Here is a 20087-nt window from a genome sequence, read left to right as displayed (position 1 = left end):
ATGTCTGAGTCATACAGGAGTCGATGTCTGAGTCATACATGAGTCAATGTCTGAGTCATACAGGAGTCAATGTCTGAGTCATACATGAATCAATGTCCGAGTCATACATGAATCAATGTCCGAGTCATACATGAATCAATGTCCGAGTCATACATGAGTCGATGTCTGAGTCATACATGAGTCAATGTCTGAGTCATACATGAGTCGATGTCTGAGTCATACATGAGTCAATGTCTGAGTCATACATGAGTCAATGTCTGAGTCATACATGAATCAATGTCCGAGTCATACATGAGTCGATGTCCGAGTCATACATGAGTCGATGTCTGAGTCATACATGAGTCAATGTCTGAGTCATACATGAGTCAATGTCTGAGTCATACATGAGTCGATGTCCGAGTCATACATGAGTCAATGTCTGAGTCATACATGAGTCAATGTCTGAGTCATACATGAGTCAATGTCTGAGTCATACAGGAGTCAATGTCTGAGTCATACATGAGTCAATGTCTGAGTCATACAGGAGTCGATGTCTGAGTCATACAGGAGTCAATGTCTGAGTCATACATGAGTCAATGTCTGAGTCATACAGGAGTCGATGTCTGAGTCATACGGGAGTCAATGTCTGAGTCATACATGAGTCAATGTCTGAGTCATACAGGAGTCGATGTCTGAGTCATACATGAGTCAATGTCTGAGTCATACATGAGTCAATGTCTGAGTCATACAGGAGTCAATGTCTGAGTCATACATGAGTCAATGTCTGAGTCATACATGAGTCAATGTCTGAGTCATACAGGAGTCGATGTCTGAGTCATACAGGAGTCAATGTCTGAGTCATAAATGAGTCAATGTCTGAGTCATACATGAGTCAATGTCTGAGTCATACAGGAGTCGATGTCTGAGTCATACATGAGTCAATGTCTGAGTCATACAGGAGTCGATGTCTGAGTCATACAGGAGTCAATGTCTGAGTCATACAGGAGTCAATGTCTGAGTCATACATGAGTCAATGTCTGAGTCATACATGAGTCAATGTCTGAGTCATACATGAGTCAATGTCTGAGTCATACATGAGTCAATGTCTGAGTCATACAGGAGTCAATGTCTGAGTCATACATGAGTCAATGTCTGAGTCATACAGGAGTCAATGTCTGAGTCATACAGGAGTCAATGTCTGAGTCATACATGAGTCGATGTCTGAGTCATACAGGAGTCGATGTCTGAGTCATACATGAGTCAATGTCTGAGTCATACATGAGTCAATGTCTGAGTCATACAGGAGTCGATGTCTGAGTCATACATGAGTCAATGTCTGAGTCATACAGGAGTCGATGTCTGAGTCATACATGAGTCAATGTCTGAGTCATACATGAGTCAATGTCTGAGTCATACAGGAGTCGATGTCTGAGTCATACAGGAGTCGATGTCTGAGTCATACATGAGTCAATGTCTGAGTCATACATGAGTCAATGTCTGAGTCATACAGGAGTCGATGTCTGAGTCATACAGGAGTCGATGTCTGAGTCATACATGAGTCAATGTCTGAGTCATACATGAGTCAATGTCTGAGTCATACAGGAGTCGATGTCTGAGTCATACATGAGTCAATGTCTGAGTCATACAGGAGTCGATGTCTGAGTCATACATGAGTCAATGTCTGAGTCATACAGGAGTCAATGTCTGAGTCATACATGAGTCAATGTCTGAGTCATACATGAGTCAATGTCTGAGTCATACAGGAGTCGATGTCTGAGTCATACATGAGTCAATGTCTGAGTCATACATGAGTCAATGTCTGAGTCATACAGGAGTCGATGGTCTAATGGTCTAAGTTATCGTACGAGTCCCAGATGACAGGACAAGACTCCTAACCAGCTTAAGCCATTGACATATCATAGCTGGCAGAAGAAACATGGAGGGATGCGAGCCCTTACATTTTGGGGTCCAGCCAGAAAAGAGGAAATGGGAACCCACGAACGAGCGCCCTAAACATCTCAAAAAATGTCTGAAAGGGGGCGATCCGCCCCAGGGCCCAACTTAAGTTCACTACAGTCTCTGTAAGAACACGCCAAGCATTTTGACTTGTCTCCGAGGTCATCATCATATCTGAAGCACAGGGAACAGCAGAGACGTCTTCAAGGTGAGCTTCGACCCTTCGGTCACACGGTTAGAATAAAGGCACCATTGTCAGCCAATCATGGATTGATTGATTCCGATCCCACTGTCTGGACTCCGGTCAGGGATCATCGAAGATAGGGTGGTCACCTGGTCAGGTGCTCCTGATAAGCAGCTCTAATATAAGCCAGAGACTCAGACCAGATCTTCAGTCCAGATCATCCAAGTCCTCGTGCCTTCAGCTCCTGTTCTTCAAGATGCCTCACAGAAACTGCAACATTGAGATCTGCAACAACTCCAGCAGCTACACACTCGCGAACCCCCAGTAAGTGTTTTTGAGGCGTGTTTAGGTGTTGTCCCTCTGACCTCTTCACCTTCCTTCCTCAGGGTCTTCGTCGAGAGCGGTGGTTGCGATGTGCCTCTGCCCTGCATTGTGGGTCCGTACTCCAGCGTCAGCTCGCTCTTCAACAAGACCACCGGCGCCGCCGCGGGTTCCGTGGGCGTCTTCACCTACGACCTGCTCAACGCCGACCTGAACGACTACAGCCACGTGCTCGCCGTCATGTTCTCTGTGCCCTACGACCGCAACCTGTACTGCAACTGGTTCGCTCTGGGCGTGATGGAGCGCGGCAGCGTCTGCGATTACACGCTCTACGACCTCATGTACAACGGCAGCGAGAGCGGCTTCGTCCGGGCGAAGGCTGACGGTTCGGCGGTTTCCTTTCAGGGAGACTATATCGTGGCCAGCGCCTCCATGTCGGACTCCGGAGAGGCCGTCCTTCGCGTCGACCTCACCGACATCGGCATGTTTTGACTTTGATGTCATGAATGTTTGAGAAATAAAACTGAAAAACCTTTTAGAACTTTAAGAATCCTGATCGTGTGGGTCCCTTAAATTAGTCTTCTGAGTCATGTCAATCCTTGAGTCCTCATTCATTTTTCAAGTAATCATATGAGTCATGGACTGAGTCGTACCTCACTTTATAAATAGTGTTGATTCGAAATAATTTGGACTCTAAACTGCTCAGGGGTGTGTATTGAATCTAGCGATACGATATGTATCCCGATAAAGGGGCAACAATACAATACATCGTGATACTGCAGTAACAAGGATATATTTGTATTATTGTCCAGTACTTGACTCTGGTGTAGTAGAATTTACAGACCACATGACAAAAGTCGTAACTGCTTTCATTTTGTTTTGTAACCATAAATATGTCCAAACATCAGCTTTAAAAGCTTCTGGAGTCGACTGTAGGATTTTATTATTCCTTTAGCCGTGTGGGACACGATGACTGCTGCCATCTAGTGGCTGGGCATTTAAATTGCAACACAATAATAAACAAATACCAGGGTATATTTGTGTGTCTTCTTTTATTAGAGCGGCTTATCAGGACCTCCTGACCCCGAGACAGGCTTATCTCTGATGGTCACTGACTGTATTATCTGACGTCAGCCCAGATGATGTGATCAAAAACAGAATCAATCCCTGATTGGCCGACAGTGGTGCCTTAATTTGACCCACAAAGGTCAAAGGTCACATTGAAGATGTCTCTGCTAGACGAGCATTTTGTAAGGGTGTAAGAAAATACTGATGTAGTTAAGCTTCGCAACATTTATTTTCCATGAAACTGTATTAATATTCAGCAGCACTGCGTTAATGTTTTTATTCACAATTAACGGGCAAATATACCCTGGTATTTGTTCATTATTGTGTTGCAATTTAAATGTCCAGCCACTAGATGGCAGCAGTCACACATTTATATTCGAGTACAATGAGTTGTTCGCTTCATTGAATCACAGAAAACATTGATACACTTTAATATCGCTTTAATTTTTGGACTGACCTGCATGCGGTAGAAGTCATCGCCGTGTTCTACCACCGTCCCGTCGATAAGGATCAGATGATTTCCTCCGTCACTAATGTGGTGAGAAGAGAAATGAGAGGACAAGAAGAAGAAGGAATGGGAGGAGGAGGATGTGGTAAAGAAAGGTCAAGGATAAGAGTTGGAGAAGAAGATGCAGATGAAAAAGAAGTGGAATGGAATGACGAGTGAAAAAGGAGACGTTGATAACTTGGATGAGTGTTAAGAACAAGGTAGAGGAAGTACTAGGAAGACTCGGGTCACTCACCTGTGTCGGTGCAATAGCTTGTAGCCATCATGGCTCACTTGGGACGTCAAGACTCCTCTGTGGGCTGCAGAGGAGAGTTTGTCCAGTCCTGGCAGACCCTGTGGGTGAGAAGTCAAAGGGTCACATGGTCAAAGGGTGATGGACACATGGTCAGCAGGCAGGAGTTGGTACTCAACCTGGCACAGGCTGCTCCTCATCATCTGGAACTGGTCCATTAGCTTCTTGTGCAGCGGGCGCATCTCCGGGTGGACGAGCTTCTCATGGATTGCCAGGCCGATGCCCAGGACATGAGCCTGCAGCAGGAGGTATGTGTGAAGGTCTACCCTGGATGTGTTCTGGGCCTAATTTATTATGGCAGAGATAATGGTTCTGGACTCACCTGCTCCTGCATCAGGTCTTTCAGCTGCGTGATCTTCTCTGCGTCCTCAGGGTGACTAACAATGTAGTCCTTGTCAAAAAACGCCTGTAGACATACAAGTCAAATTGTCTCACAACACAGAACAAACTTAATCCCTGCCCCCATAGTCACGTAAACCCCGACCTCAGAGGGTCCGACTCACCTCCTGATACCTGGCGATACCTCCATTGACAGCGGCATCGATGACTCCGTTGAGCGTCATGCTGAGCAAGTTGATGTTTCCGTGCTGCTGATGGTTCTGGTACTGTCCAATCAGAGTCCGCAACTCTTGGTTCTTGTTCTCCACCACGGAGACGGCGTTCTCCAGCGGACTCACCTCCACCTGAGGAGGGTTGACGGTCATAATAGTTTGGCTCTATCATTCTAGGAGTCACTTGACTCACCAGTTCTCTCTTCTCCACCTCAAACCAGCGTGAGATTCCGGGCAAAGGGTGTGTGAGGGTCAGCGTGGTCCGCTCAATCCAGAGACTCTGCAAAACAGACCCGGGTCAAGAGGATACACGTAGTCTACATCGTTCCTTCTGACAGGTGGCAGACGTTCTGAACCTTGAACTCGTTTTCTCTGTCTTTCGGGCCCTTGTGGAACGGCCGGTCATAGCGGAACCTGCGGACATTGTTGACCCGGTAAAAGCTTTTGATCCGGTCCGGGACTCTGTCCATCTGCAGGACGGTGATGTTCTCTGGAACCGGGGTCACTGCATAGATCTGCAGGTCTGAGAGCCAAAAGGTCAAAGAACCACACCTGAGATAAGAGCAGGAGGACTTCAGGACCAGATCATAAGGATACACTGGGCATCGCTCTGCAGGATGGACGCGTCTGGCTGGTTGGGGTGCTGCATGGTGACGGCCTGAGGAAACTCTCCCAGCATCCTCTGCTGGAACGCCTCCAGTCGCTCGTAGTCGTGACCCCGGCAGACAAACTCTTTGTTCTGTTCCAGAGGAGACAAACAAACATTAGCATGAACCCTAGTGGCCCCATTTGACAAGCTACATATAAAGAGACCTTAACAAGGAACTGGACCAGGTCTATGTGGACTCCAGTCAGTAGAATGAAAATAAAAACTCACTCGGAGGAAGAACGGAAACTTTCTTCCGTAGAAGCCGACACGAAAGAACTCTGGTTCCAGGCGCTGCTGCTCCATGATGTTGTCGTAGTATGCAGCCTCCATTTTCTATACACACACATTAGATGAGACGGAGCTGAGAAAGGCAGGACTCTGGACTTACCCGGATCCAGCTGAGACTCTGGTAGTCATACAGGGACTCGTACTGGTAGGCAAGTTCTCTGCACAGAGGGATCCCGTATTCCCAGCACTACAGAACATCAAGGGTCAGAGCTCAGCATTCCATAATTCAGGGTCATAGGTAAGAAGCGCTGACCTTGCCCTTGTTGAAATATTGGATGACTTTGCGGCAAAGTCCCTCCTTGCGGTGCCACTGGCTCTGAGCCGGGTGTTGCAGGAAGTCCTTGAGCGGCTGCTGGTCCCAGTGCAGCAGCTCCCAGTAAAGCAGCAGCGTAAAAGCCGCCTCTGTAGACCAGCACAGTCACATGACCACCGTGGACCTTCGTTTTTGTGTGTCTGATGCGTTACCGTTATAGTTGTCAGCCTGCAGGTGCATATCGCACAACTTATGAATGTAGCGGACGTACATCTCCTCCTTGTTGATCTCTGACTTGTAGAAATTCTGTAAGAAAACAACAACACTCATGTTCTTTAACTCAAGTCTCTCTGAACCAGGAGGGACCTCCTCAGCAGGTCTTACCAGCAGGTTGACGGTGCAACCGATCTTCTTGTTCTCCGTCTCGTCTCCTTTCATACAGTCCCTGCAACACAAAGACAGGTAATGACCCGGATATTTGTGTCCCTCCAGCAGGACCTACCTGTAGTCCAGCAGCCGCTCCATCAGTCGGGTCACTGAGGTCACAAAGGAGCTCCCTGTCTCCCTCCAGGTCTCCTGCTCGATCTTCTCCAGGAGACTTGAACAAACATCAGATGAAATCAATCTCAAAAACTTGCAGAAAAGTAGAACCATTAACCAGGTGAGAAGACCAGTTGCTGGAACAGTGAGACATATTTGAAACCAAACTTGACAAGAAAAAAAGAAACTATTTCTTATGTTCTTCATGGAGGAGGTAAGGCCACTAGGGTGAACATTTCTTCTTCAAGGAAAAGGCCTGTCCATCTACCAAGGAGAAGGTACGTCCTCCACGAAGGAAATCCATCTACAAGGGAGAAGGTTTGTCCTCCACGAAGGAGGTCCATCTACCAAGGAGAAGGTCGTCCTCCACAAAGGAGGTCCATCTACCAAGGAGAAGGTCCGTCCTCTACGAAGGACTTCCATCTACCAAGAAGAAGGTACGTCCTTCACGAAAGAGGTCCATCTACAAGGGAGAAGGTCCGTCCTCCACTAAGGAGGTCCATCTACCAGGGAGAAGGTCTGGCCTCCACGAAGGAGATCCATCTACCAGGGAGAAGGTACGTCCTACATGAAGGAGGTCCATCTACCAGGAAGAAGTTCCATCCTCCATAAAGGAGGTCCATCTACCAAGAGAAGGTCCATCCCCTATAAAGGTGGTCCATCTACCAAGAGAAGGTCTGTCCTCCATGAAGGAAATCTGTGCATGGGCTGCAGCTCAGATTTTCTGGCAGTGACATGACACAAAGACAACATAGGACAGCGAGGGGGGCCCTGACCGAGACCTTGGCAGTACCTGGGGTAGGGCCCAAACAGCTTGTTTCTGATCGGCAGCAGAGGAGTTAGAGAGAGAGAGTGTTAGTGTCAGAGCAACAGAGTAAGAGGAGGGACGTCTCAAGGACCTAGAATCTTACAGAAGACTGAAGAGCTCTCGATAGTTCTCGTCTCCTCGACCCTCCGACACCAGACTGTCCAGCTTGTCGATGAGCTCCGCCTCCACCTGCAAGACCAGAACCACACATACATATGTGTGTTTGTGTGTGTGAGTTTTGTTTGTGCGTCTGTACCTGTTTGAAGTTGCCGTTCTTGCGTTGCTCCCAGTCCATCATGTCGTGGAAGATGGGAATCATGATGTTCCTGACCTCCCCTTGAGGAACCAGAGTGACGCCGAGGAATGGTCCGATCATTCCAGGGATGAAGTGGATCTTGTTCTCGCCTGCAGCCGCAGATGAAGGAGACTTAGAAGGTTCGGAAGTGATCAAGGAGTGGAGGAGAAAGACTTGTTTCTCACCGAGGTGCTGCCACATGTTGAAGAGCTCGTACGTCATCATCACTCTCATGTCCCCGTATCTGCAGGAGGAGGAAGACTCCTTTACTGACTCACCGCATGTTTATGACCGCCATCATTATCCCCATCCTAACCATCATCATCATCATCACCATCACAATCACAACCATCATCATCATCACCATCATCACCATCACAATCATCATCCACAACATCTACTTCATTCTCATCACCTTCATCATCTTCTTCACTTACTTGTCCAGAACTTTTCTCCTCTTTGCCGAACTCAGAGTTTCCAGTTGAAGACTCGGCTGATTGATGTAGAGAACTGCCAGACTGAAGTAGGAGTTCCACACCTGCACACACACACACACACACACACACACACACACAAGTGTCAATCAGAGTGGTCAGGTTTTCAGAAATCAAGTCATCGACACTTGAGGACAATTCATTGACTCTTCAGAGTTGTTCTGCAGGACCACCACTGGGGGCAGCAGATCTGACACAAACCTTGAAGTCGAAGTCAGCCTCTGTGAAGTTCTTGTGCAGGGCCCGGAACAGGAACTGGGTTGTGGTCAGGATGGTGCTGCAACAGATACCAGGTGAGTCACCTGACTAGGGTTTCCATGGTGACGAGTCTTACCTGCTGGTCAGGAGTCTCATGACGTTCCAGTCCGGCGGGAAAATGCTGAGTTTCATTAGACTCCGGAACACCGACAAGACTTTCAGCAGGAACTCCTGCAGGGGAGACACGGTTAGCAGGAGCCCACCTGGAGGACTGAGAGCAGGACCAGAGGAGGACCAGGACCAGGTGAGTGTGGGGGAAGAGGAAGATCAGTGTTGGGGGGGTTGGCAGGTCCAGGAGGGAGGAGAGGAGACCCGGGTCAGGGTGAGGAAAGGTGGTTGAAAAAGGAACCCGGGTCGGGGTTAGGAGAGAGGGTCCAGAGGAGGACCCTGGGTCAGGGTGAGGAGATGGACCTGGTCCACAGGAGGGACAGAACCTTCAGCTCGTCTTTGCTCTGGAAGTTCTCCAGGAGGCTTTGGAAGTGGACGTCGCTCATCTGACGCAGCAGCGACAGCAGACATGACACGTACTCGCCCTGCAGACCACAGCAGACCATCAGCAACAACATGGAGTCACAAACAGCAAAACAACAGAAACAAACAAACAAGGTCTGACTGATGTTGACAACAACTGAATTGATGACAAACAACACAGAATCATATACAACAAACAAACTGAAAAAGATGATTAAATAAAATATTAGTGGATTAAAGACAAATTGACGAACAATAATAAACAGATGGTAGATGAACAGATGAAGAAATAGAAGAATTGATCAACCAAAAGGTGGATAAATGCATGAGTGGAGATACATAGGTGAAGAGATAAGAAAAATACAAAAATGAGAAGACGGGTGGATGAACAGATGAGTGGATGAAGAGACAGATGGATGAAAAGATGAGTGGTTGAACAGATGAATGGATGAACATATGAATGGATGAACAAAAGGATGGATAAAAAGATGAGGGGATGAACAGATGAATGTATTAACAGATGGATGGATAAACAGGTGAATGTATTAACATATGGATGGATGAACAGATGAGTGGATCAACAGATGGATGGATGAACAAATGAATGCATTAACAGTTGGATGGATGAACAGATGAGTGGATGAACAGATGAGAGGATGAACATGGGGTTGAGGGGCAGATGAAAGGCTGAGGCAGTAGTAGGGTTAGTTACTAACGGTGATCTCGGCGGTGCACTGCGGGCAGCGTTGACCTCTTACCGCCTCCTGCGACTGACTTTTGCTCATGATGGAAAGTAGCGTCTGCAGGAGGACGTCCAGCAGTGACTCCACCATCATCTGCACCTCCTCCTGGACCTCCTCCTGCAACTCCCCCTGCTGCACAACACCAGCACGCTCAGGACCCCACACTGTATAGGCCTGTATGTGTGTGTGTTTGCGTTTGTTACCATTGAGCTGGTCTTGACGATGGAGAAAATGGAGCTCAGTATTCCAGAGCAGATCAATAGTTCCTTCTGCTGCCTCAGATGTAGATGGATGTGGTGAAGGACAACAGGCAGGAGGATCCTCCGAGACTCTGAGGGCACATGTCAAATTTGTGTCGTAAGAAAAACTTAAAAGAGACTCATGTTCTTTCTCGATCTTTAGTTTTAAATTGTTGTTAATGATGTGTTTTTCCCTCTAAGGATGGGCATGTTGGCTTTACATATAAGTAAGAAAATTCAATTAAAACATGATTTTAAAAAATAAATTGTGTTGTTTGAAGACAAATCTCGAGTTGTGAAGGTCACCTGGGAAGGTGAAGAGCCGACTGTCCACGGTGCGGGCGATGGACTGAAGCTTGACCACGTCCATGGACTGAGCCACGTGCCCGCTGGACGACAGGCTGCTCAGAGTTCCTCGCACAAACTCCGCCACCTCCACCACAGTGAACATCTGCAGGAGCTCGTCGAAGATCGCAGGGAACGAGTTGAGGAGAGCGACCTGGTGACACAAGTGTGTGAGAGTGTGTGTGAGAGTGTGTGTGTGAGGGAGTGTGTGTGTGTGCTGCAGGAGGGCAGTAGGGGGTCACTGGGGTCACCGTCTTCTACTCACTGACAAAGGAGATGACCTCGGAGCACTGCAACTCCAGCCCTGAGTGCAGGTCAGCGGGGCACCACCAGGGGGCAGCATCTGGCCTGATGGGGGGGCTATGAGAGTCGCAGGCATGGAGAGAGGGGCTTGGTTTGGACCTGGCTGTTGGGACTGTGTGAGGGGAGGAGAGTGAGGAAGAGGAGAGAAGCAGGAGCAGGTTTCAGATGTAGAGAAGCGTCAGACTCCAGCGGCTAACGGCTCAGATGACATCATCATCAGGGGACAGGACAGTGGTTAGCTGTAGGAATCACCACGACAACTGAAGTGACCCACCTGGGTGAAGATCAGGGTCTCGGAGTTCCGGCTGTCCAGGCTCAGCACGAAGCGGATGGACTGGAAGAGTTCCTGGATGCTGCAGCGGAACTGGTCCTCCTCCTGACCGCAGGTGGCCCGAGAGTACAGGACCCGGGACTGGACGATGAATTTGAACAGGTACTCCAGAGCCTGAGGAGGTCGGGTCAGTGTGTCTCAACTACTCCAGAACTTAGTTCGGTCACTCACCCTCATGGCCTCCTGGATGTGGTCCTGCCGGACCACCTCAGCTGATCGATCCATGTACCACTTCAGACACCGGATCAGTTCCCTGGAACCACAGAAGTGACACATGAGTGTTGTGTGTGTTTCTTTGAGTGGGGGGTGTGTGTGCATGTGTGTGTAAGTGTGTTTGTTTCTTTGAATGTTGTGTGTGAGTGTGTTTCTTTGAGTGGTGTGTGTGTCAGGATGTTTGTTTCTTTGAAAGTTGTTGGTCAGTGTGTTTCTTTGAGTGTTGTGTGTGTGTAAGTGTGTTTTTTTGAGTGTTGTGTGTGTGTGTGTCAGTATGTTTGTTGCTTTGAATGTTGTGTGTGAGTGTGTTTCTTTGAGTGGTGTGTGTGTCAGGATGTTTGTTTCTTTGAATGATTTGTGTGGATGAGTGTGTTTCTTTGAGTGTTGTGTGTGTGTGTGTGTGACAGTATATTTGTTTCTTTGAATGATTTGTTTGGATGAGTGTGTTTCTTTGAGTGTTGTGTGTGTGTGTGTGTGTGTCAGGATGTTTGTTTCTTTGAATGATTTGTGTGGGTGAGTGAGTTTCTTTGAGTGTTGTGTGTGTGTGTGTGTGACAGTATATTTGTTTCTTTGAATGATTTGTGTGGATGAGTGTGTTTCTCTAAATATTTTGTGTGTCAGTGACTGTGTTTCTTTGAGTTTTGTGTGTTTGAGTATGTTTCTTTGAGCGTCATGTTTGTCAGTGAGTGTATTTATTTGAGTGTTGTGTGTGTCAGTGAGAGTGTTTTTTTTAATGTTATGTGTGTCAGTGAGTGTGTTTATTTGAGTGTTGTGTGTGTCAGTGAGTGTTTTTTTTTTGTTATGTGTGTCAGTGAGTGTGTTTCTTTGAGTGTCGTGTGTGTGTGTTTCTTTAACCGTTTAAGTGTGTTTCCTTGAGTGTTATGTGATTCCGTGAGTGTGTTTCTTTGAGTGTGTATTGGAGCGTGTGTGTGTGTGTGACTGACTTGTAGGCCAGGGCTCCAGCGAAGTGTTTCTGTATGTACGTGTCCATCACGGGTCTGAAGTGGAAGTACTTGCTGTCCCTGAGCAGGTTGATGATGAAGACCTGACGAAGATTGAACACCAGTGAGTCACAGGCATGAGTCACAGTCGTCAGTGTGAGTCTCAGACTCGAGTCACAGTCGTCAGTGTGAGTCTCAGACTCGAGTCACAGTCGTCAGTGTGAGTCTCAGACTCGAGTCACAGTCGTCAGTGTGAGTCTCAGACTTGAGTCACAGTCGTCAGTATGAGTCTCAGACTCGAGTCACAGTCGTCAGTGTGAGTCTCAGATTCGAGTCACAGTCGTCAGTATGAGTCTCAGACTCGAGTCACAGTCGTCAGTGTGAGTCTCAGACTCGAGTCACAGTCGTCAGTGTGAGTCTCAGACTCGAGTCACAGTCGTCAGTGTGAGTCTCAGACTCGAGTCACAGTCGTCAGTGTGAGTCTCAGACTCGAGTCACAGTCGTCAGTGTGAGTCTCAGACTCGAGTCACAGTCGTCAGTGTGAGTCTCATACTTGAGTCACAGTCGTCAGTGTGAGTCTCAGACTCGAGTCACAGTCGTCAGTGTGAGTCTCAGACTTGAGTCACAGTCGTCAGTGTGAGTCTCAGACTCGAGTCACAGTCGTCAGTGTGAGTCTCAGACTTGAGTCACAGTCGTCAGTGTGAGTCTCAGACTCGAGTCACAGTCGTCAGTGTGAGTCTCAGACTCGAGTCACAGTCGTCAGTGTGAGTCTCAGACTCGAGTCACAGTCGTCAGTGTGAGTCTCATACTTGAGTCACAGTCGTCAGTGTGAGTCTCAGACTCGAGTCACAGTCGTCAGTGTGAGTCTCATACTTGAGTCACAGTCGTCAGTGTGAGTCTCAGACTTGAGTCACAGTCGTCAGTGTGAGTCTCAGACTCGAGTCACAGTCGTCAGTGTGAGTCTCAGACTTGAGTCACAGTCGTCAGTGTGAGTCTCAGACTCGAGTCACAGTCGTCAGTGTGAGTCGCAGACTTGAGTCACAGTCGTCAGTGTGAGTCTCAGACTTGAGTCACAGTCGTCAGTGTGAGTCTCAGACTCGAGTCACAGTCGTCAGTGTGAGTCTCAGACTCGAGTCACAGTCGTCAGTGTGAGTCTCAGACTCGAGTCACAGTCGTCAGTGTGAGTCTCAGACTCGAGTCACAGTCGTCAGTGTGAGTCTCAGACTCGAGTCACAGTCGTCAGTGTGAGTCTCAGACTTGAGTCACAGTCGTCAGTATGAGTCTCAGACTCGAGTCACAGTCGTCAGTGTGAGTCTCAGATTCGAGTCACAGTCGTCAGTATGAGTCTCAGACTCGAGTCACAGTCGTCAGTGTGAGTCTCAGACTCGAGTCACAGTCGTCAGTGTGAGTCTCAGACTCGAGTCACAGTCGTCAGTGTGAGTCTCAGACTCGAGTCACAGTCGTCAGTGTGAGTCTCAGACTCGAGTCACAGTCGTCAGTGTGAGTCTCAGACTCGAGTCACAGTCGTCAGTGTGAGTCTCACCAGTGACTGGAAGACCAGCGGACCGTACTTGTCCGTGTTGTCGTCCAGGATGGAGAACAGCGTGTCCAGGATGTCCTGCAGGAACTGAAGGAAGGAAGAACAGGAAGTGCGTTTTATTTTGAAATCAGGAAGTACAAGCGTTTCCTCATTAAAACGAGTTAGGCTATGTTTTTGTCATCACTGTACTGTCCAGCAGGGGGCTCTGACTACATGTGTGGAGCAGCAGTGGGATTCTCACCTTCACGATCTCCTCTCCGCTTACGTGGCGCAGGCGGCCCAGGATGTCCATGACCCGGTCCGGGTGAGCCTTCCACTTGAGCAGAGCCAGCAGGTCCACTGGAGGACAAGACCATTGTCAGTTGGACTGAGCAGGCGAGGCTGGACGTGGGTCAGTACCGTTCTGTGTGAGCTTGGTGGACGACAGCTGAGTGCAGATCCAGAAGGTCTCCTTGCTGCTGCGCTGGAACACCAGACCAGGGGACAGACTCGGGAAACTGCTGGAGTCTTCTCTGCTGCTGGGTAGACTCAGATACAGGGCCTGCTGGAAGGTGGTGTTCTCGTCACACTGGTGGAGAGACAAGAGGTTGTTGTTGCTTCGTTAGTTTCACAGTGTGTGTAGGTGTGAGTGTGTAGGTGTGAGTGTGTGTTCTTCGTCGCGTCTCATCTTATTCTCACCTTGTAGACGTAAAGTTCGTGACTCTCGTCCGACAGTGTCGTCCCGTCATCTCTCATCAGAGGAGTGAAGGAGAAGCCAAACAGCTTCTTCTCTCCTCGGTCCTTCGCTGCAGAGATGAAGAAGGTGGTGTCACGTTAGTGTGAGCGCCCTCTACTGTTGCACTAGTGTCGCAGTACTGTGAGCGCGCTCTACTGTTGCACTAGTGTCACGTTAGTGTGAGCGCCCTCTACTGTTGCACTAGTGTCACGTTAGTGTGAGCGCCCTCTACTGTTGCACTAGTGTCACGTTAGTGTGAATACTAGAGTTGCACTAATGTAAGTAAGTAAGTAATTTATATTTATAGAGCGCTTTTCCAGACCAGGGTCACAAAGCGTTTAAACGATCAAAACAATATTCAATAGATTATATACTTAAAAGATCAAGATAACAATGAGAACAACACAGGTGTTCCAGAAAATCAAGGAAAAGCCTGAACAAATAAAAATGTTTGTTTCTTGAAGGAGTCAGTAGATCATCAAACACAGAGATCGTTCCTAAGCTTAGGAGCAACAGTCTGGAAGGATTTCTCTCCTCTGGTCCTGAACCGTGTTCAGGAACCATCAGTAGATTCAGATCCACAGACCTCAGAGCCCGAGCTGGGGTGTAAGTCTGGATCAGATCACTGATGTAAGGAGGAACCTGACCATGAATAGATCTGAAAGTAAGAACCAGAATTTTAAAGTTGATCCTGAAAGAAACTGGAAGCCAGTGATGAGTTTTAAGGATCGGAGAAATGTGAGTTCTTCTACTAGAACAGGTCAGAATTCTCGCTGCAGAGTTTTGTATCAACTGCAGACGAGACAGATCCTTCTTATTAAGACATGAAAACAAACTGTTACAATAGTCCAGACTAGAAGACACAAACGCATGGATTACAAGCTCCAGATCATGTTCCGACAACATTTTCCCAAGTTTAGAGATTTTTCTCAGTTGAAGGAAACAGTTTCTGGTCAGTTTTCTGCAGTGTTGAACAAGAGACATGTCAAATACAACACCCAGGTTTCTCAGGCTCAGTTTAACAGACTGCCTTAAGTCACCCAAGTACTGACTCAACCCTGGAACCTTATTATCAGGTGCAATAACCAACGTTTCAGTTTTGTCCACATTTAGCTGCAAAGTGTTTTCACTCATTGTTTGATTTCTAGCAAACAATTGACTAAGCTGTTCAGCCTCTGGGGCTCAGTTGGATCAAAAGAGCAGTAAAGCTGGATGTCATCAGCAAAAATGTGATAAGAAACATCAGGAAATCTCTGAATATTGTGACACTAGTGCAAGCGCCCTCTAGTGTTTCTCTTGTATGTGCACCCTCTACTCTTGTACTCATTTAACTGTTGATCTATTTTACTCACATTTGTTAGTAACATAGTTACCTATAGTGTCAACTTAGTGTCCTAACAATGTGAACATCCTCTACTGTTGCACATACAGTAAGTCATACTAGTGTGACTGCTGTCTCAGGTCAAGTGCTGACATTGTACATCAAGACCAGAACCAAAAACGGCCATGAACCCTGGGTAGCTGGGACAGTCTGCTACTCACTAGAGCAGTGTCTGAACTCGAAGCGCAGGTGTGAGCCTCTGAAGCGGTCGATGGGGACGGGCAGCTTCACCACTTCGCTCCAGCGAGGGCTGTTGCTGTGGTACAGGACGAAGGATCGGTGCTGGTCCACGAGCGGCTCACCAGAGCCCAGACTGATGCAGTCCTGCGAGTCGCACACAAGAGGTCAGTGGGTGCATCGTGTCACCGCCGGTCATCACCGTCGTGACCTCACCTTCAGGACCTCTCCGTCCGCGTGCAGGACGTAGACCGATACCTCGATGTTCTTCTGGACACTTTTGCCGCCCCGTTCAAACTCTCCTCGCTCCAGCGTCAGGTACAGATCGTTCCTGACATCACCTGGAAACCAGAGCACCTGCGTCACCATGGCGACCAGAGGAGCACACCTGGAATGACCCTGGACAACTGCGCTCACCTGGCATGATGACATCTGGGAACCCCAATTTCCGAGTCATGGCGACACCCCGGCTAAAGATCAGCGGGTTTTCTTTAAGAACCTGTTCCATGTCACCCCGGAACAGCTGCAGTGAGATAATCAGACCTGCAGGGGGCAACAAACACACACATGCACTGACAAGTATCATATAAAACATTTACATAATAATTGACCTATTATTATTTATTATGTAGTACCCTTTAAAGTCAATATAAACATGTTGGTATAATAAACTTGGATCAGATCTTAGACTCTCAGACCAGACTAACTCAATCGAGCACTGAACCACTCAACCTAACTTTTAAATTCATACAAAGCTGTTAAATTACCATTAGAAGAAAATAACTAAAATCTTACTTTGGACTTCTCACAATAGTGAATTTACGAGCCTATGCTTCTATGTCGTCACATGATCGTCTGCAGGCGCATGATTGGCCGAAAGTAGCTCTTTTGGTATTTTATATTGAATTTAAAAGACTACAAATCTAAAAATATTTATACAAGAAAAGGTATTCCTGAATAATTTGAATAAGAATAATATAATCTACGAGTAAAAAATGTATTTGTTTGAAAAAATGCAATTATTAAAAAACTAAAATACATTCAACCTTTCAACATAAAATTATTATTAATATATAATTATTATAAAAGTAATAATTAAATGCTTATGATCAACATTTCAACAAAAACAAAGTACATTTTACATAACATAACAGAACAGTTCCATTTTGATATACTTCCACACACTCACCATAGCTGGTGCTCGGGGTTGTGTACTTGGTGCTGGACTTGCGAATGATGTTCTCGTGGATCTGGTACCACTCATTCTCATTGTTGCACCTGCACAACAACAAAAAAGAATCAGCAACTGCTCATCTGTTGCCGGGTCAGAACCTGATTCCGGACCTCTTTGAGTGTGTGTAAGGATGAGTGAGACTTACGTGTAGACCTTCAGTACAAAGTCTTTCTCCTCCTTCAGCTCAGAGATGGTCTGCAGGACGTCACTCATGGCCAGAACTGCGCAGCCGTACGGTCGACGGTACTGGACGTGAGGAGGTCCCTTCTTACTGTCGTTGAGCAGCATCCGCCCTGGAACACACAAAACAGTGTGTGTGTGTCGCTGTGTGTGAGACATGCAGAAGAGCAGTGATGGTACCTGTCCTGATGACCTGGGACACAATGTACAAGTCTCTCTTCATGTCCTTGTTGCTCAGATCCTGAGGAGACACAGAGTGATGTGATCACAACGTCATACGCAAACATCACAGTTCCACCAATACACGTGCGCTCCTTCAGGGTGTCAATCACAGAAGACCTCAGTCACACACACCTGAAGTGTGGCTCCTGATTGTTAGAGTGTGTGAGTGAAGGTGTGTTACCGTGAACAGCGCACACAGACGCTCCAGTCTCTCTGGGTTCTTGGGTCCTCCGTTCTTGTTCAGTCTCACCATGAACTTCTCACTGCAACACAAACACTCCTCAGGTCAGAGTTGTGTGTCCAAGTCTAAGTTGTGAGTCTACAGGTCAGAGTTGTGAGTCTCAAGGTCAGACTTGTGAGTGTCCAGGTCAGACTTGTGACTCTCCAGGTCAAAGTTCTGAGTGTCCAGGTCAGACTTGTGAGTTTTCAGGTCAGAGTTGTGAGTCTCCGGGTCAGACTTGTGAGTCTCCAAGTCAGACTTGTGAGTTTTCAGGTCAGAGTTGTGAGTCTCTGGGTCAGACTTGTGAGTCTCCGGGTCAGAGTTGTGAGTCTCCAGGTTAGAGATGTGAGTCTCCATGTCAGAGCTGTGAGTCTCCAGGTCAGACTTGTGAGTTTTCAGGTCAGAGTTGTGAGTCTCCGGGTCAGACTTGTGAGTCTCCAAGTCAGACTTGTGAGTCTCCAAGTCAGACTTGTGAGTCTCCAGGTCAGAGCTGTGAGTCTCCAGGTCAGACTTGTGAGTCTCCGGGTCAGAGTTCTGAGTCTCCAAGTCAGACTTGTGAGTTTTCAGGTCAGAGTTGTGAGTCTCCGGGTCAGACTTGTGAGTTTTCAGGTCAGAGTTGTGAGTCTCCGGGTCAGACTTGTGAGTCTCCAGGTCAGACTTGTGAGTCTCCAGGTATAGTTGTGAGTCTCCAGGTATAGTTGTGAGTCTACAGGTATAGTTGTGAGTCTCCTGGTTAGACTTGTGAGTCTTCAGGTTTAGTAACAGTACTAGTCAGAAGACTTCTGGGTCAAAAGCATTTTCTGCAAGCGTGTTCTCCCGTGTAGAACACTAGACCGACACAAACGAGATGTAGTCAACCGTTTCCTGCAGTCGTTTATTCTATGATGTACTCACACACAATCAATGGCACACACACACACACTTGCACACAGCTGCTGACTCATGCACACACACACTCGCACAAAAACATGCTGATTTAAATTATGCATCAGTGAAACAGCTGCCGGGCTAACAGAGAGAGAATTGCTAATGTTTATAATGAGGTTTATAGTAGAGTGTGTGCGTATGTTAATGTGTGTGAGTGCTTATGTGCATTTGTGTGGATGGATTGGGGGGAAGAGTGTGTTATCATGTTTTATTAACATCCAGAACAATTACTTTTCAGTGTATAAATAAATATAACGTTAAAAAAGGCTGACACAGTGCGTGTGTGTGTGCATGCCTGTGATCTGTGTGTGTGTGCATGTGTGTGTGTCCTCAGACCTGATGGTCTTTCCCTCCCTGAGGTCGTACAGAGAGAAGAGGATTTCAGTGTCTTCGCCGATGCTGTTGTAGGTGAAGTTCTTCAGGTTGACCAGCAGGTGGTGTGGTACCGGTACTCTCAGCGGCTCACTGTGGCGCTGGCGGCCATTTTCACCCTGGAAGTACCAAACGTTTAATTCCTGTGTGTACACAACAACTGTGTGTGTGTGTGTGTGTGGGGGTGTGTGTGTGTGTGTGTGTGTGTGTGTGTGTGTGTGTGTGTGTGTGTGTGTGTGTGTGTGTGTGTGTGTGTGTGTGTACCGGAGTTGTGCTCTGCTGAACACAGTGTCGACTGGTGAGATGCTGCGGAAAGGGAAAAAACTTTATTTGTTGTTGTCCATTTAACACACCAGCTAGCATAGCGCATTAGCACGTAAACCAACACAATTGTCAACTTAGATACTTCTTTTCTGTGTCTGCACTTAATTCTCCCTCCCTATCATGACATCACTTCCTGTCTCAAGTCAAGTCAAAAACTACAGCTCCTGAAACCCGCACTGGTCTCGGTCGGCCATCTTGACGACGACCCTAGTGACGACACATCGTCTTCACTTCCTGTTGGTCTCACCATCTTGTAGAGGTCGGAGACGCTTATCTGGTCTTCGTCCACCGACTCAAACTCCTTCCTCGGGACCAGGTCCAGACCCAGGTGTCTGCAGGAGAGTCAGAGTGGAAGAAAATACTGAACCCAGGAAGACTTTTTTTTAGTGCCAGGATGCTAACTGCTAGCATCTTCTGTAGCATGTTTAGCTAACAGCTAACAATTAGCATCAAAGAGATAAAAACCGACAATTTGAACTTGAAAACAAACAATATGAACGATTATTTGTACTGACTCGTTGCCCCAGTCCAGTCGGACCGTCACGTGTCTCTTGACGTCCCGGTTCTGGTCGTGGGTCAGGTGACCCGACAGCAGCTGCCTCCTGAGGTCCAGCAGCTCCAGCATCACGTGGCGGACCTTGTAGAACAGCTCCACCTTGTGTTTCTGCGGAGAACACACGGGTCAGCGTCCCCGGAAGGTTCCGGAGGTCGGGCTGGACTTCTCCGGGTCTCAACAGAACCAGGAAGTGTTTCTCACCACATAGA

The 20087-nt window shown here is 47.5% G+C and overlaps 2 protein-coding genes across 3 annotated transcripts in view; one reads left to right on the top strand and one right to left on the bottom strand.

Annotated features, from left to right (window-relative positions):
* LOC148070079 (dedicator of cytokinesis protein 3-like) overlaps nucleotides 1-20087 on the bottom strand; it is a 39075-nt gene that overhangs the window by 3375 nt on the left and 15613 nt on the right. Inside the window, exons 5-49 of one of the 2 annotated variants that reach the window (XM_087801639.1) lie at nucleotides 20080-20087; nucleotides 19838-19986; nucleotides 19570-19654; nucleotides 19263-19304; nucleotides 18963-19117; nucleotides 17661-17742; nucleotides 17438-17498; nucleotides 17223-17370; nucleotides 17033-17121; nucleotides 16261-16386; nucleotides 16060-16184; nucleotides 15828-15990; nucleotides 14249-14355; nucleotides 13970-14138; nucleotides 13812-13909; nucleotides 13574-13657; nucleotides 12034-12134; nucleotides 11048-11129; nucleotides 10820-10990; nucleotides 10508-10657; nucleotides 10204-10396; nucleotides 9862-9989; nucleotides 9632-9790; nucleotides 8879-8977; nucleotides 8521-8615; nucleotides 8388-8463; nucleotides 8130-8230; nucleotides 7878-7936; nucleotides 7654-7802; nucleotides 7501-7586; nucleotides 7383-7409; nucleotides 6552-6647; nucleotides 6434-6494; nucleotides 6262-6355; nucleotides 6050-6198; nucleotides 5897-5983; nucleotides 5737-5841; nucleotides 5457-5598; nucleotides 5216-5382; nucleotides 5053-5139; nucleotides 4812-4991; nucleotides 4631-4714; nucleotides 4428-4544; nucleotides 4252-4349; nucleotides 3966-4038 (exon numbers count right to left, since the gene is read on the bottom strand). The exon at nucleotides 20080-20087 is cut by the window's right edge and continues 89 nt beyond it. In XM_087801639.1, coding sequence (XP_087657765.1) covers nucleotides 3966-4038; nucleotides 4252-4349; nucleotides 4428-4544; nucleotides 4631-4714; nucleotides 4812-4991; nucleotides 5053-5139; nucleotides 5216-5382; nucleotides 5457-5598; nucleotides 5737-5841; nucleotides 5897-5983; nucleotides 6050-6198; nucleotides 6262-6355; nucleotides 6434-6494; nucleotides 6552-6647; nucleotides 7383-7409; nucleotides 7501-7586; nucleotides 7654-7802; nucleotides 7878-7936; nucleotides 8130-8230; nucleotides 8388-8463; nucleotides 8521-8615; nucleotides 8879-8977; nucleotides 9632-9790; nucleotides 9862-9989; nucleotides 10204-10396; nucleotides 10508-10657; nucleotides 10820-10990; nucleotides 11048-11129; nucleotides 12034-12134; nucleotides 13574-13657; nucleotides 13812-13909; nucleotides 13970-14138; nucleotides 14249-14355; nucleotides 15828-15990; nucleotides 16060-16184; nucleotides 16261-16386; nucleotides 17033-17121; nucleotides 17223-17370; nucleotides 17438-17498; nucleotides 17661-17742; nucleotides 18963-19117; nucleotides 19263-19304; nucleotides 19570-19654; nucleotides 19838-19986; nucleotides 20080-20087 — 4907 coding nt within the window. The remainder of the gene's footprint in view (nucleotides 1-3965; nucleotides 4039-4251; nucleotides 4350-4427; nucleotides 4545-4630; nucleotides 4715-4811; nucleotides 4992-5052; nucleotides 5140-5215; nucleotides 5383-5456; nucleotides 5599-5736; nucleotides 5842-5896; nucleotides 5984-6049; nucleotides 6199-6261; nucleotides 6356-6433; nucleotides 6495-6551; nucleotides 6648-7382; nucleotides 7410-7500; nucleotides 7587-7653; nucleotides 7803-7877; nucleotides 7937-8129; nucleotides 8231-8387; nucleotides 8464-8520; nucleotides 8616-8878; nucleotides 8978-9631; nucleotides 9791-9861; nucleotides 9990-10203; nucleotides 10397-10507; nucleotides 10658-10819; nucleotides 10991-11047; nucleotides 11130-12033; nucleotides 12135-13573; nucleotides 13658-13811; nucleotides 13910-13969; nucleotides 14139-14248; nucleotides 14356-15827; nucleotides 15991-16059; nucleotides 16185-16260; nucleotides 16387-17032; nucleotides 17122-17222; nucleotides 17371-17437; nucleotides 17499-17660; nucleotides 17743-18962; nucleotides 19118-19262; nucleotides 19305-19569; nucleotides 19655-19837; nucleotides 19987-20079) is intronic. The other variant, XM_087801640.1, reaches the window with a different exon arrangement.
* LOC148070080 (uncharacterized) lies at nucleotides 2376-2932 on the top strand. Its single transcript, XM_087800916.1, has 2 exons — nucleotides 2376-2443; nucleotides 2506-2932. The coding sequence occupies exons 1-2, from the start codon at nucleotides 2376-2378 to the stop codon at nucleotides 2930-2932; spliced, it is 495 nt and encodes a 164-aa protein (XP_087657042.1).

This window comes from Callionymus lyra, chromosome 10, assembly GCF_982586985.1.
Source record: "Callionymus lyra chromosome 10, fCalLyr1.hap1.1, whole genome shotgun sequence".
NCBI lineage: Eukaryota > Metazoa > Chordata > Actinopteri > Syngnathiformes > Callionymidae > Callionymus > Callionymus lyra.
This window is presented reverse-complemented; position numbering and strand designations above follow the sequence as displayed.

What these genes read in the sequence shown, in the direction of transcription:
- LOC148070080 (XM_087800916.1), top strand. Translation starts at nt 2,376, where the DNA reads ATGCCTCACAGAAACTGCAACATTGAGATCTGCAACAACTCCAGCAGC. An exon ending in TACACACTCGCGAACCCCCA is followed by an intron (nt 2,444 to 2,505) that starts GTAAGTGTTTTT and finishes TTCCTTCCTCAG; the next exon opens with GGTCTTCGTCGAGAGCGGTG.